The sequence below is a fragment of the Mytilus californianus genome, unplaced genomic scaffold (assembly GCF_021869535.1).
Source record: "Mytilus californianus isolate M0D057914Y unplaced genomic scaffold, xbMytCali1.0.p SCAF_3, whole genome shotgun sequence".
NCBI classification, from domain to species: domain Eukaryota; kingdom Metazoa; phylum Mollusca; class Bivalvia; order Mytilida; family Mytilidae; genus Mytilus; species Mytilus californianus.
The window spans coordinates 117,061,388-117,078,379 of record NW_026262679.1 but is presented as its reverse complement, the minus strand read 5'-3'; the positions used below and the strand labels follow the sequence as shown (position 1 = coordinate 117,078,379).

General features: G+C 32.7%; 2 protein-coding genes across 5 annotated transcripts in view; one reads left to right on the top strand and one right to left on the bottom strand.

Moving 5' to 3' along the window:
- LOC127735930 (uncharacterized) overlaps positions 1–16,992 on the top strand; it is a 502,702-nt gene that overhangs the window by 439,215 nt on the left and 46,495 nt on the right. The gene's annotated exons all lie outside the window — the stretch shown is intronic.
- LOC127735929 (LIM domain-binding protein 2-like) overlaps positions 1,253–16,992 on the bottom strand; it is a 43,099-nt gene continuing 27,359 nt past the window's right edge. The window contains exons 4-10 of the mRNA XM_052246374.1: positions 15,445–15,547; positions 11,608–11,780; positions 9,547–9,669; positions 8,227–8,304; positions 6,139–6,277; positions 5,386–5,522; positions 1,253–3,629 (exon numbers count right to left, since the gene is read on the bottom strand). Of these exons, the coding sequence (XP_052102334.1) occupies positions 3,372–3,629; positions 5,386–5,522; positions 6,139–6,277; positions 8,227–8,304; positions 9,547–9,669; positions 11,608–11,780; positions 15,445–15,547 (1,011 nt within the window). The 3' untranslated portion in view covers positions 1,253–3,371. The remainder of the gene's footprint in view (positions 3,630–5,385; positions 5,523–6,138; positions 6,278–8,226; positions 8,305–9,546; positions 9,670–11,607; positions 11,781–15,444; positions 15,548–16,992) is intronic.

Below are 16,992 nucleotides of genomic sequence, written 5' to 3'. Positions count from 1 at the left end.
CAAATTTATACATAGATCAGATCTGGGGAAAATGATTGTTTACAAATAAGAATTGTCAAAGGAGAAATCTGTTATTAAAGAACATTTTTATCAAAGATTTAATATTCTTTGTAGCATTTTCTTGAAATTTAAATGACATCATATACAATCAAAGTGCATCTGAGCACTGAAGGGTAAAGATTGCTTTCATTTTGCATTGATATGAACTTCAAATTCAATATAGCCATACGATATATTTTAAATTAGAGTTATCTTCCTTTGTTTATAATTGTTGAACCTATTTTTATAACAGATTCAAACATAATATACAACTTATGCAATTTTTAATAAAATTGTTTTCTTGACAAGTAAGGTTATACAAATACACTTAATTTTGTAACTCGAATATCTGAGTATAACATATAAATAACAAATAGCATGATATTAGCTATATATGATCTAAAGAATGTTCAACTTACTATGTTGTCACAAAGGTAGTGATAAACCTAGGTAGAGACAGATATCAAGCCAGCCACATAAGTGCTTTGATTGCATGAATGCAATCTTTACCCCAAAAATACAAGAAGAAAGCCACTATTTTCCAAGAGAGTTCTTTTCCTTCAATGCATTTGTAACATTAATAGTGAGTTACCGTTCTTAACTCTTGTTTCACAATACTAAGTTTTGTTGTTATAAATTGTTACATAACATTGCATACCAATATTTTGATGTTAACAAAGTTACAAACTAATATTTTTCAATGCAACTAAAAAAATAGCATGTTGGATCCAGTTTGTTGTATGCAAATACTTATTACTGGTAAAAACCTAAAAGTGCTTACAAAAAACAAATAAAATGCTTCGCTCCGCAGAGGTCCAACCCTGAACAGTTCGGGCAAAAATGGACACAATATTCGCGCTTGATACAGGTCTGAATTTGGATTGAAAATAAATATTTGACACATAATAGGTTTCTGACACCGAATAACTGTAGTCAAAGAACTTAGAATTGGTTATATAATTTGAATTTATATTCAATTTTTAGCTTTTGTGCAATACACTATGCTGTTGTGAAATTGAACCCCCCCAAAAAAAATTTACCCCCCCTTTTTTTTTGCTTTTGTGAAATACACTATGCTGTTGCGTATTGACATCCCCCCCCCCTTTTTTTTGCAAAAAGAAATAATATTGAAAAAATTTTCTTTTTTAATTTCTGTAATCTGAAATGAAAAAAAAAATTGCCCCCACAATTTCTTTTTTACCCCCCCTCCTAAATTTTTTTTTCACCCCCTGCCCCCCTTTTGAGATCCATTCACTTTGACTAAAGTTAGAGTGCGAAAACCAATGTGTCTTCAGACGAGGACGAGGACGTCAACATCATACGACCGCCAAAATTTTTTGCGGTCGTATAAAAACTCATAGTAAAGGTGGAAGTATGACCAATATAAAGGCAGTGTTTGTGGTATGATAGTACCCAACAGAATTTCCAAAAATTTCTGGTGTACTTGATGAAATGTATGTGGTAAGATGCAAGTCATCACTATTTGGTGTACAGCATAAGAAATTAGTCAAAGCAATTTCCAACAATATCTGATGTACATATGTGGTAAGATGATAATCATCAATATCTGGTGTACAGTAAGAAAATAGTCAACATAACTTCCAGCAATATCTGGGGTACAGAGTCTGCCAAGAGAAAATTATAAGTAAGCTATTAGTAAAAAGAATTCCCAACAAAATTTAATATGGTAAAGCATTTCAATATACAATATTGCTGGACATGAATAGATAAACAACTCTTTATTCACCATTATGTCTAATATAGACAAATCTATAACTGAAAATATACATTCAAATCAGTGGGATATCAAGGTGGATATAGTAGTGTTAAGTCCTCTTTGGATTTATCTTAATTTTTAATTACAAATAAAAAGGGGGAAAAAGTCTACTCCATTTTTCCAGGTACAACACCTAGAACCTCTTTTTTACAAACTGAATTGAAAGTCATTGTAAAACATAAATCATTTAATAATCTACAAAATATAAATATTTTGTAATATTTGTTCAAAGGGCAGCACAGTAATGATAGTTTTGTACAACATTTCAGCACTCAATGAATGTTAAATTTCATATTCTATCTAGAAAAAAAAATTCTACACAGTCAATAAAATATATTGCAGAAGAAAAGAAAACACCTATTCATAATGCCAATTTTTGTTTTTCTATCTTCATATAGTATGAGAACTTAGTATGACAAAGTTTAATATGTCCCATTTTAGTAATGACAAATGTATGATAACTCAGGTGTTTTATAGGCTTAATGTCAAATTAGGTGGTGATCACCTGTCTGTTATGATGAGACTTTGCTTAATCAAAATACTAAGAGTTATCTCCCATTGCACAACCTCCTTTTCATGATCAATAAAATCCACTTAAAAAACTTGTTCACAGGACAATTCCAAACATTATTTCTGATTAGGTTTACGGGTAAGTAGATGTATATATCAGATAACAAACATTTTAACTCTCCATTTCAACAACCATTTTACAAAATCAAACATGATTTACAAGGTTTCAGTAATAATAATTTCTCTAGAAAAAAAACTAGCCTGAGGAAAAAAACAGGACAGATGCAGTATTCAAAATATATTGATTTAAGTCGGAAATTCTATTTCAATCCACATGATTAACCTGATTTCTCAATTTTAACAAATTGGTGAATTGATGTTTGTAATATTTCAACATATCTGAAATGTATACTTGTCAAAGATTAACTGTTGAGCAAAAAAGTTGGAGAACAATAGCATAATATATGTAGTTACAAGGAGATTACAAACTCTTTTTCAATCTTACACTGTGATCTATGATATCTAAAAATAAATGAAAAATTTGTCGTTAATTTGAACTTTTTTGCCTATGTTCATTTAAAAAGATCAACCTGTACATTTCACTACTGTGTTGACACAAAAAGTTATTTATATACAACCATGATACATTGAAATGTCAATGTACTATCATGAAAGAATGATCATTTATGACTTTTTAAATAATAACTTCTTGATAAGTATAGCCTAAAGCCTACTGTCTTGAAAGTCAAATCTTTCTTTCTTCCATACAACTGATTATTTCACAAATGATATAAATTGATTCAAAACTACAAAATACCCTGTTGGTTAGTTTTAAATGTTAAAAGAATCCAAATTTTCTGTTTTCAAATAAAAACTCCAATTTATATTTGATCCTGCAAATTTTATCTGATGAACTTATTTTTTGTAAACATTATTATAATAAAAGTGATTTATATTTGATCCTGCAAATTTTTGTCTATAAAAAGCCATCTTTAAAAATATAGTAATTAAATCTGAATATGATCCTTCTTCTTCATAATTTATTTTACTCTATTTTTCCTTCTTCTGGCTGACTTGTAGCTGGGGGAGGTATACTAGCCCCTGGGGTGCTGCTGCCTGTGGGGGTTTTCTTGTCCTGACCCCAGGGACTATGAGCTACAGATGGTGAATTTTGAAAGTCTTTGCTATCTTCCTCAGGATTGTTGGTTTCAAATTGTGAATTTTCCAATCGTGTTATCAACCTTTCATCTTCGTCACCGAACTCCCCTCCCATCAAAGTAGGTTCTCCGACAACCATTACATCCTGTTAATCAAAAGATAATATAAAAGTGTAAAAATCTGCTGTTGGAAGTGGAATTCTAATATGTATTAAATGTTCACTAATGAAATAAAGTGAGGAAGAGATTATTTTTTATCCTTATGTAGTAAATTCAGAATTTTTTGCAATGTTTTTATTCATGCAAAGGGAAAGATTTTCCCTAAATAAAAACTAACATTTTTAATTTTGATACATTATATCACAATAAAATAATCTCATATTTTTGTCTATCTGTGAACAATCTCAATAACAAATGCATGCACACATTTCTGAATCTACAGTACATGTATTTAATTTGATCTGAGATGAATGTACACATTTTGTAATTGTGTGATAGTGATAGTGACAAAATAATCTGGCTAATGCTTTGAAGATTTCATATTTTTGCGTGTCTTAGTCAGATCATGTTAAAACATTACAGAATGATATGTAATAATTCAGTATGTTGTCATTGGTGTAAACATCTTGTCATAAAGACTTACAATACCTCTTTATTATATGTATTTTAGTTATCATATCTTATGTCAATGTATTGTTCTCGTGACATGTCTCTTGATTTGTTTTAGAAATTATAACTGTATAAATGTAGATATGCCCCTTGTAGGCCCCTGATTGGTGAATAACAATATCTATATTTGAATTTTTTCTTTATTTTCTAAAGGCCTCCCTAACACAACAATATATCAAATTTTATGTATAATGTCTTCTGATACTGATGGAGAAGCTTTAGTATCTTTTATTTTTCAAAAGTCAGTAAATAGTGTCACAAAAAGTTCATGTTTATGTTACACTTTTGTTCATTTAAATCTTTTAATAAAATTTTACTTTAATTGGACACTAGAAAACAGAGACAATTGTCTGTCATTCCTTGGATTTTTTTTAGGTATAATAAAATTATTAAAACCAGATCCCTACAGGACTGAAAATTCTGTTTAGACAAAAAACAATTAAGATCAGGGAAATACTTTCTTCATATTTTCTTAAACTAAGCCCTTAAGATTAAATCATTTCTTAGATTTTAAATTACGTAACCTAATGATTGGATCAGGAGATCCATCACTGTTTATTGAACTAACCCAAAGGGGTCCTTGTGCCATGAGGTCAAGGAGTTTTCCAAAGGGGCCTCGGTGGCCCAGTGGTCCGAGTAGTCCAACTACCGTATCACTAGCCAGTCACCACTGAGGTTGTGAGTTCATATTCCGCACGGGGCAGGTGCACTCAATTCCAATCTTAATTGACTAGGATTGTTAGTTTTCCTACCGAAGGTCGATGGTTGTCTCCGGGAACTCCGGCTTCCTCCACCAATAAAAACTGACCGCCACAAAATAGCACAATAATGTTGAAAGTGGGGTTAAACACCAATCAATCAAGGAGTTTTCCTTTGTTGTATCTCCACCACAGCTTATTGAAATTTTCCCAAGAACAGAACTAATGGGTCAAAGTCCAGGAGATTTGATTGTTTCTTTGTTGGACCTCTAAGTTTACTTATTAAACTTACCCCTGGAACAGAACTGCCAATGCCTTGAGGTCCAGGAGATCGTTTCTTTGTTGGACCTCTAAATCTACTTATTAAACTTACCCCTGGAACAGAACTGCCAATGCCTTGAGGTCCAGGAGATCGTTTCTTTGTTGGACCTCTAAATCTACTTATTAAACTTACCCCTGGAACAGAACTGCCAATGCCTTGAGGTCCAGGAGATCGTTTCTTTGTTGGACCTCTAAATCTACTTATTAAACTTACCCCTGGAACAGAACTGCCAATGCCTTGAGGTCCAGGAGATCGTTTCTTTGTTGGACCTCCACCACTATTCAGATTTCCAGCAGCATTTCCTGTTGAAGATTTCCGTTTCCTCCTTTTACCTGGCTGTCTTGTTGGTTCTGCAAAATCAGCAAACAATCCATCTTTAACAACAGAACAATAAGCTATGTTTTATTTTTCTGGATCTTTAAAAAAATCTTGCAAGACGCCAACAGACTGTGCAACACAGCAAAGCACACATACATTATACATGTATATATGTAGAATATTTGCAATGAGAAAGCTCTATACCTCTTTTCAGAACTCCCATGTAGAGACTTAATGTTACAGTCCTTATTGTGAATGTGTAGAAAGAATTGTTGAAACTATAGTATGCATAGTCATACCTTCTATAAAGGTCACCACTATTTAAAATGAAAAACCTCTATTTGCAAGTCACCCTCTCATTGTCAAGGTGGAGTAATATCATTTTAAACCTCAATTTAATAAAAGGTCACATCTTCTATAAGGTAAGTTTTTTCTGGTCCCAATGGTGACCATTAAATACAGATTTTACTGTAAACACCTATGAAATCTTAATAATCTTGAAAAAATTTTGTTTGCCTACCAACAATAACAGTATCATTTAAACACCACTTAAGCTAATATGAATCATAAGAATATATGATTGTATCATTATTAATTAATAAAATACATTATTCTATCAATAGACATATTAGTCTATCAAATACTCACCTTGCTTGCCTTTGCCTGGAGGAGCTACCATTCTCTGCCATTTTTGGAACAAAGTTGTTTTGAGACAATCCCTTGGATTTAACCCGTATGCTTTATGTCTAGACATTAACTCCTGCATTGGTTCCAAGATTACACAAAGCTGAAATAGGAAGTTTGCTGGTGAGTTTCAAAATAACAAAAGTTCCACAATTGTTGTTATATTTTGAAATACCTTCACTAATATTAAGTCAGAAAAAAATATTTGCCGTTGTGTTTAATCATATTTTTATTGTCAAAATATAAGATTTAATAAGGATTCAATCAGATTTTTCAGGTATGTAGTTTAAGATAAATTCAATGAAATTATGAAAAGAAAACTGGGGATGAGGTACTGGGCATATTTTTCGAATGCTATTTAATTGAAAAAGCCCAAGAAACTCAAAATAATGAATACCAATTAGCACTGAAAATTAAAAAATAAAATGTGTCAGAACAAATGTACATGTATCAGCTAGTAAAAATATCTATAATTCTCCTTCAACATTAATTTTGAATACACAAGTCATTTGTAACCTTTATGACAAATATTCTGTTACCATTACATAATCAGATATCTCCCATTCCTAACCCATTTTGGTGCCCTGATTACATTCATCAAAATAAATAACATGGATGATTTTGCTCATGGAATTACAAATGAGAAATAGCTGTACAGGAAAATATTCAGTATGTATAATAAAACTTATATAGACAAGAGTGCACATGCTGAAATGTCTCGCCTTCTTTACTAATCATTGATATTATGTTGATAGTCCTAAATATAAAGCTTTATTACAACTGTCACATAAACTTAACATTAACCAAGTAAACTAAACATTGACCAATGAACCATGAAAATGAGGTCAAGGTCAGATGAACCATGCTAGGCAGGCATGAACAGCTAACAATTCTTCCATACAACAAATATAGTTGACCTATTGCTTATAGTTTAAGAAAAACAGACCAAAACACAAAAACTTAACACTGAGCAATGAACCTTGAAAATGAGGTCAAGGTCAAATAAAACCTGCGTGACTGACATATAGATCATAAAATATTTCCATACACCAAATATAGTTGAACTATTGCATATAGTATTAGAAAAAAAGACCAAAACTCAAAAACTTAACTTTGACCACTGAACCATGAAAATGAGGTCAAGGTCAGATGACACCTGCCAGCTAGAAATGTACATCTTACAATCATTCCATACACCAAATAAAGTAGACCTATTGCATACAGTATAAGAAAAACAGACCAAAACACAAAAACTTAACTATAACCACTGAACCATGAAAATGAGGTCAAGGTCAGATGACACCTGCCAGTTGGACATGTACACCTTACAGTCCTTCCATACACCGAATATACTTGACCTATTGCTTATAGTATCTGAGATATGGACTTGAACACCAAAACTTAACCTTGTTCACTGATCCATGAAATGAGGTCGAGGTCAAGTGAAAACTGTCTGACGGGCATGAGGACCTTGCAAGGTACGCACATACCAAATATAGTTATCCTATTACTTATAATAAGAGAGAATTTAAAATTACAAAAAATTTTAACTTTTTTTTCAAGTAGTCACTGAACCATGAAAATGAGGTCAAGGACATTGGACATGTGACTGACAGAAACTTTGTAACATGAGGCATCCATATACAAAGTATGAAGCATCCAGATCTTCCACCTTCTAAAATATAAAGCTTTTAAGAAGTTAGCTAATGCCGCCGCCGGATCACTATCCCTATGTTGAGCTTTCTGCGACAAAAGTCGCAGGCTTGACAATAAACCGACACAAGCAGAATACAATCATCACTTATATAAGTTGTAGTGTGATTATCCAGTTGACAATAGACCTTTCACAAGTTTGGATTCTGTGACACTTGTCCATTTCATGTCATACAACAATCACTAATGCTTTGTGGCGTCATATATTTTCTCCTGTGATGTCAAGATTTTACATGATAGATGTTAGTCAATAATCTGATTCAGACAAATTCGTCTGCTTCATATCAGAAACAATGTCACTATAAAGACATCTAAAACTGTACCTATAATATAACTTACCCGTAAGAAGTTGAGCGTATAGTTAGTTAGTCCCTGTCGTGTTATATTTTTGGATAACTGTTCAACCATTGAAGGATCCTGGAAAGAAAATAAATCACATAAAACAAATTTATGGTACCATATCTTTATTGTGTGACCTTTTCCTTTCTTACCATATATTTTTGTTTATTCCTGTTATTCCTTGGTATCATGTTATATTTGAGTCTCACAAGACCATAAATATATCGGGGTTATATGAAGAATAGATTTCACCCCCAGGATATCAATTTCAAACATTTTCTTTTTACTTCGAGTCAGTAACAATGGTAGTGAACCATGTATCTCTGAGTGTACCATCTGCTCAGTAGCTAATGCTTTGGTATTACCATGATACAAATGATATTTTTTGTGGACACTTAAACTAGTAAAATTACAACTTCTTCAAACAGGTGTCACGAAAATGTTGCCAATTGTGAATTTTTATGTTCTCTTGCAACAGATTTTTATGTTTTTGGTGACATTCCTAGCACTGATTAAAAATATATGGGGAGGGGTGTCTCTTCCTATATAAAAGTTTACACAGAAAAGCCGCTGGTATGGGTAATTTTTTTACGGAATGTCAAATATATCAATGGGGTCACATTTGGGGTGCCATTTCATGGAGGTACTATAACTGGGTTAAAAATTTATACATATATGTAAATGGTTCATAAATGTTCATCTTCTGTTAATTAGACGACTGTGAAAACTAATCAATGCGCTTGTGAGCAATGAAGGATAAAGATTGCATTCATTTTGCAGTGGAAAATAAAAATTAAACATGGCAATGTATTAAGCATAGGAAGGCATTTCTATGAATTGGAGATATTATGTATAAAGGAAGGTAACTCTTAATTTTAAATATTAATGTAACAATGACATCATTGATATTTCTAGAACAGATACTAGATTCATGCACCATGCACAATTTATGTAATTTTCTTGACGAGTATGGTTATACACATAAACATCATTTTGTAACTTGAGTATCCGAGAAAATTATACTTTAGTGAAATATCCCAGTTAATCCTGCAATTTGATTGGTGCCTTGACAGGGCAAGTACAATTTATTTTCTCTTGCAAATTTATTTTTGTTTTATCAAACTGTTAATTTTTTATAAATATCCTGATATCACACATTCCAAATTGAGATTTTAGCTTTATTTACCTTTTCTACTATAGTATTACATAAGAAGAGCTTCAATCATCAGTATTATTGTGAAACTGGGTGGGATTAGCTCTCTGTATTTAATTCTGATTACCTACATTACTATGACACAAGATGGAATAAGATTTAATTACCTGCATTGCTATGACACTACGTGGGATGAGCTCTCTGTGTTGGCGAACTTGAAAATGCCATGATCTAATTCTCATCAAATCGTCAAACGTAAATTCTAATATCAATCTGCCTTCTGTAACAACCTAAAAAATATATTCATCGACATCTTAATACATGTATTATAAATTTAAACATCAGTAACTAAAGACTCAAAGGAGCCTGTATTTTTGCGTAAAATTGATACAACCCAACAAAAACATTAGTGCTGAATGGAAACTGTGTGGGTAAAAATCTTGCTTTGCTGATCATTTTTGCTATTTTAAGTGTCTGTAAGACTAATATAGTTTGAAAGATATTAAAGCAAAACTGAAAAAAACGTGTTAAAATTGAGACTTAAGGTTTACAACTCATGTAAAGTGTCTATTTAGACAATATCATTCATATAAATTTATTTGTAGATCATATGTTGCTGATCAGTTTCTCTATTCAAAGTCTCAGCTATCTAGTACAGTTTTCAGGATGATTATATATTTGGTTGAGGCTAACTTACGTTAGAGAACAGAAACGAAAAATTCAGCAATTTTTATGTTTATAAAGGGGCATAACTCAAGAACCGTAAAAGTGATGCCACCCAATTTCGAACATGATCTGTGTTTTGTGGTAATAAGCATTGTATATAAGTTTCATAACATTTGGTTGAGGCAAACTAAAGTTAGAGAACAGAAACAAACTTTGGGACATATGGACGGACGGACAAGGGTAAAACTTAATGCCCCCTCCTCCACGGCGGGGGCATAAAAAATTTGTTAAAGCGTTTTCATGTTATTGTGGAGACACTGTTTGGCAGCCGCCCGTCCGCCGTACATCCCCAATTTAATAACCGATATTTCCTTTGAAAATCCGGTTAAAAATGAAATTGGCAATAACTCCTATAATGAGTTGACAGACAATTTAGTTAATTTATACTCATTTGGCTTTCCTTTTTTATTGATCATTTTTGCTAATCACAGTTTCTCTATATCTACTAAATTAAAAGTTCCTAAAAAAAATGGTAAAAGTAGTCAAAAAATTGTAATAACTCTTATAAGGAGCCAACTGACGATTTCAACAAAATTGCCCTCTTTGTAAATCTTATTTTGTTGATCATTTTAACTATATAAAGTCTCTCTTTCTATAAATAATAGTTGGCAAGATAATAAACAAAAGCTGTGAAATTTGCTAAAAATTGACATTTCAGAGGCAATAATAGATTGTCCTATTTAAAAAAAAAAAAATCATGATATCTTGACCTGCTGATAATATTTACTCTTAATGTTTTCTCTAATTGCTTTATTTCTTTTTTCAGATATAAGCCAAAACCTGCCTTTGTTCTATTCTTAGCAACAGCAGCCTTGTTTGTTCATTGTTCAAACCCTGTGATAAAAATTTAAACTAAATTCCCTAAGGAACATTCAGGTAAAGTTTGGTAATATTAAGCCCAGTAGATTCAAAGGAGAAAATTATATAAAGTAAGGGATGGCAACAACGGAACCCAAGTCATGCTAAATAATTAGTTTCCGGTGACTTGCTAGATCCAATAGCAAAAATATTTCTTAATGTTGTGTATGGATATATTGTACAAGTTCTAAATTCTTTTGAATCTTAGTTATTCTGCTTTACTTGCTTTTAAGCAAACAATTTTGTGTCTTTTTTACTTTTAAATTTCACAAATGACTTATTATGTTTAATAATTTATTTTGGTGGATATTCATTGCATCAGGAGTGTTTAAATTTATTTATGTGATATTGTGTCCTGGACGTGTGAAGGTCACTTGCTGGTTTACCATGATAGCATGGTCTCAGTCAAGGGTGATTGATAATGGCCTTGAACTGTGAAGGTCACTTACCTTCGTAAGCATATGTTTGCCATGATGTGTTACCATGGAAGCATGGTCACAGTCATGGGTGATTAATGCATTATATATAACAATGACCTTGATCTGTGAAGGTCACTTACTGGTTTACCATGATAGCATGGTCTCAGTCAAGGGTGATTAATGTGTTATGGGTGATAATAGCCTTCACCTGTGAAGGTCACTTACCTTAGTAAACATAGGTTTGCCATGATGTGTTACCATGGTAGCATGGTCACAGTCGAGGGTAATTGATGTATTATGAAATGATTCTTTAGTATGCTTCAATATGTAGTAGAGATCTGTAACTCCTCCCTCAAATATACTTCTGAAATACCGAGGTATTAACGTTCTTCCAATAGCTGCAATAGAAATATCTCAATTCTGAAACATAGCCTCGATCAAATATAAGTCTAGATATACCGAGATAATAAAGTCTTTCCATGAGTCATGCTCAAGTTATTTATACAAAAGGTAGAGTACATTTGCAGTACAATTTAGAGACAGCATTTTTCATTTACTTATCAGTCAGTGACTTACTATTGTCATTATAGTATCCTGGAGTTATAAATTTAACCATCATGAAAAAGTAATACATAAAAAAATAAAATGCTCCGCTGGGGCGCAGCTTGATACGACCGCAGAGGTCGAACCCTGAACAGTTGGGGCAAGTATGGACACAACATTCAAGCTTGATACAGCACTGAATTTGGATTGTAATTAAATATTTGACACAGCATAGGTTTCTCACACAGAATGAAAGTGGTCTAAGAACTTAAAATTTTTTAATTTACCTATTCAAACCATATCGTTATTATTTGCTTTTATATATACATCAGAAATAACCAATTTAAAATGGAAAATTTTAAAGAAAAAAACATACATGTGATGGACTGTGAAACTCAGATCAGGAGATTGGAAAATTTTGGTCAGGAGATTAGGACTCAGATCAGGAGGTTTTTAATCGACATAAAGTTTGTCGTAAATGTAACCGTGTGCTGTAAAAATTGTCTTTTAAAGTGTGTTTTCTTCAACTTTCAATCCGAAATGTATTATGTATTATGTTTATAGTACCCTTGTACTTATAAAGTTTCTTTATCTTAATATTCTACATGTTCAATCTAAGATTCTTTTTTTTTAGTATGTTCTTTAAATTATTCAATTCATATCTTTTATATCATTATTCTATAGGACAAACATTGCAATCAGATCATTTGTTTACCTATCTGCTTTTGCAGTTAGATTTTATTTGAATATTCAGAAACTCATTTAAATTTTGAACATGGGTCATAGTTATTATATGAATTCAATTTAAGCCTTGAAAGAAAGTATAGAACCCTCAAATAATTTTCAAATTATTATTTTTTGATTTGTCCTAAGACATTTAAAATCATTTAATTACCATCCTTTTATGATTATTTGTTCAATTTATATTTTATTTATATTCTTTTAAAAATTTACATTATTTAAAGGAAAGTAACTTAAAACAGGAAAAATCAGGGGAAGTAACCCAATAAATACACAAAGTTTTTATTACACAACGGCAGTTAGCCTGAGGTAAAAATCGTTGATTACCAGTATGTTTGACATCCAAGCTGACAAGTGAAGCCATATAATTATGCATGTTAATTGATTTACAGGTAAAATACAACTTCAGGTGATGTCAGTTACACCAGATGTCTGAGATGATATGTTGGGCAGATTTCATACATAGGATTTTTTTCTCTTCAACGCGAGGTCGGGAGGAGACCCCTGAAAACGGGATTATTGTTCTCCCGTCGGGAGGTTTACATGTATGAAAAAAAGAAAAAAAAATCCCCCAAATTTTTTTGAACCCCCTTATGATTCATCACCCCATTGGCCCAAACTCAATCCCAGCTTTCCCTTTGTGGTATGGTACCTTGCAGTACAATTTCAGAGAGATCCATACACTTGAACACAAGTTATTGTCTTGAAACTAGAAAAATGCTTGTTTTTTGGCCCCAAATTCCTAAACGTTTAGGGCAATTACCCCCAAACTCAAACCCAGCTTTCCCTTTGTGATATGGAACCTTGCAGTACAATTTCATAAAGATCCATACACTTACACACAAGTAATTGTCCTGAAACTAGAAAAATGCTTGTTTTTTGCCCTTTTATGGCCCCTAATTACTAAAATTTTGAGGCAATTACCCCCAAAATCAATCCCAGCCTTCCCTTTGAGGTATGGTACCTTGCAGTACAATTTCAGAGAGATCCATACATTTGAACACAAGTTATTGTCTGGAAACTAGAAAAATGCTTATTTTTGGCCCCTTTTTGGCCCCTTATTCCTAAACTTTTTGGGCAATTACCCCCAAACTCAATTCCAGCTTTCCCTTTGTGATATGGAACCTTGCAGTACAATTTCATAAAGATCCATACACTTACACACAAGTTATTGTCATGAAACTAGAAAAATGCTTGTTTTTCGCCCCTTTTTGGCCCCTAATTCCTAAAATATGGAGGCAATTACCCCCAAAATCAATCTCAGCATTCCCTTTGTGATATGGAACCTTGTGATACAATGTCAGAGAGATCCATACACTTACACACAAGTTATTGTCATGAAACTAGAAAAATGCTTGTTTTTTGCCCCTTTTTGGCCCCTTATTCCTAAAATTTGGAGGCAATTACCCCCAAAATCAATCCCAGCATTCCCTTTGTAATATGGAACCTTGTGGTACAATGTCAGAGAGATCCATACACTTACACACAAGTTATGTCTGGAAGTTACAAAAATGCTTATTTTTGGCCCCTTTTTGGCCCCTAATTCCTTAACTGTGGGTACCATAACCCCCAAAATCAATCCCCACCTTCCTTTTGTGGTATTGAACCTTATGGTAAAATTTCATTGAGATTCATTCACTTAAACTAAAGTTAGAGTGCGAAAACTAATGTGTATTCGGACGACGACGACGACGCCAACGTCATACCAATATACGACCACAAAAATTTTTTTGCGGTCGTATAAAAACTAAAAAAAAAAAAAATCTAACATAGTATGAGAAGACTAAAAAGTTCCATTTCAAAACAATTGAAGATTTGAACATGAAACAACTAAATAAACTGCTGACACAGAGATATATCTTGCTTGTCTGCAGACAAATAAAAAAAGATAATCTGATGGACAGCAACAATTCTAATTAAGTTCCTGGACCATGACATAGAGGGCAGCACTTCAAAATGATCCTCAAACTGAGATGTGCTGATAGTAATGCAACTTTATAGAAATATCATTGTCTATCATTAGTTTCCTATCAAACTGACTTAAGCAGAAAAATTTCCATTAAAAATTGCTAATTATTTCAAAGTCACTGGATCATAACCTAGGGGGCAGAGCCTTGAAATAGTCATCAAACTGATAGTAATACAACTTTATAGAAAATGTCATTGATCTTTCACAAGTAGTTCCTATCAAACTGACTTAAGCAGAAAACTTAACAATTATTGACACCGCCCCGCCAGAAAAGCAACACCTATGTTCTACCTTCTGCAACTTTCTTCGCAGGCGAGACAAAAACTGAAGCTGACAAGGTATGACGTACATCAGAATTCCATTTATATAGTTGAGTATAAAAGATGATATATAAACCAAAGACTAAAGTCTGTATGCAGTTCAGAAGATTCAGTGAGTACAGCTGAAACTAACCTTAGACCTATCTTCTTAATTAAATGACAATGTCAAACTGGTGTCGTTATAAACTAATTCTGCTGTATACAAATCACATCACAAAAGTATCACTATCTTGGAACAAGAATACTTGTACATAGGACACCATGCCCTGCTCGCACTATCTTATTTCAATATTTAGCGAACTGTCTAATTCTTGAACAAAACCATAACTTGGCATATACATGTATATTAAACAGTACACTTCATACTGAACATGTGTACAAAGTTTCATGTTGATGTGACCTCAAAAAACCCCTAAACCTAAACTTTAACCAGAGACATGTATGCATGCCCAGGCATACAAATACAACACATAGAAAGATAATACTAACTGTAACGTTTGGGTCCGTCTTCTAAATAAAATGACAGAGTCATGCTGGCATCATCTTCAAAGAATTCTGTAGCAAAGGATTCCCACCATAAGATATCACTCTCCTGAAAGATAGTAAAAAAATAGTCAGAACTTATTAAACCAATGGCATGCCATTAAATATAGTTGCCAACCACACATTCACTAGATGCCATCATGACAATCCCATCACCCATTACATAATTAAGTTTATCACCATATATATTTAGACAAATCCTCTGTACCTGTATTCTTTCTGTACTAGATTGTCCCTCACTGTAGAGTACTAGATCTAAAACCAAGATCTTATGATATTGTCATTGATTTTCTTTTTCTTTCTTTTTTTTTTAGAAATGTGACTGTATTAGAAATAAATGAAAATTTAAAATATTTTCTACAATGTTATTATGTGGTTATTTTTACCTCACCTTCAAAAACATACCAGCATGCTGTTAAATAAAAACTTCTCTGAGCGCAGCCTGATTTGACCGCAGAGGTCGATCCCTGAACAGTTGGGGCGAGTTTGGACACAATATTCAAGCTTGATACTGTCTGAATTTGGATTGTGATAAAATTTTTGACATAACACAGGTTTCTGACACAAAATAAATGTGTTCAAAGATCTTAAAAATCTATTGCGCAATACTTTCAATTGAAGATTTCTTCTTGAAACTTTTCAAAAAATTTGAAATTTCAAAAAATTTGAAGAAAAAATATTGAGAAAAAATCCCCCCCACAATCTTTTTGACCCCCCCCCTTGGAGTAATTACCCCCAAACTCAATCCCAGCCTTTCCCGCCTTTCCTTTGAGGTATGGAACCTTGTAGTACAATTTAAGAGAGATTTATACACTTAAACACAAGTTATTGTCTGGAAACTAGAAAAATGCTTGTTTTTGGACCCTTTTTTTCCCCTAATTCCTTTATGTTTTGGGGCAATTACCCCAAACTCAATCCCAGCCTTCCCTTTGTGGTACAATTTCAGTGAGATCCATACACTTACACACAAGTTATTGTCTGGAAAGTACAGACATGTTTTTGGCCCCTAATTCCTAAACTGTTGGTACCATAACCCCAAAATTAATCCCAACCTTCCTTTTGTGGTATTGAACCTTCTTGTAAAATTTCATAGAGATCCATTCACTTAAACTAAAGTTATTGTCTGGAAACCAAATGTGTCTTCGGACGACGACAAAATCATAGCATTATACGAACCCAAAAAAATTTTTTGCGGTCTTATAATAACAAAGAAAAATAAAACTTTGCCTTTAAGGGGAACATTTTTTTTACATGTATTCTTGCATTATTGTCTGTAAACACTGACATGAAGACAAACCAGTACTTTACCACTTAAATAAGTGCAATTTAGTAGTACAAACTGAACAGAATAAAAATGTGTCTTTCAAGTCTAAGGAACATTTTCTACCTACATATGTACAGGAATATATAGTTTTGTTATCACAAATACAATGAATTAAAATACTCAAGTTTAATTGGCCTTTTCCTGTTTGTTTAAACATGTACATGTTTTTA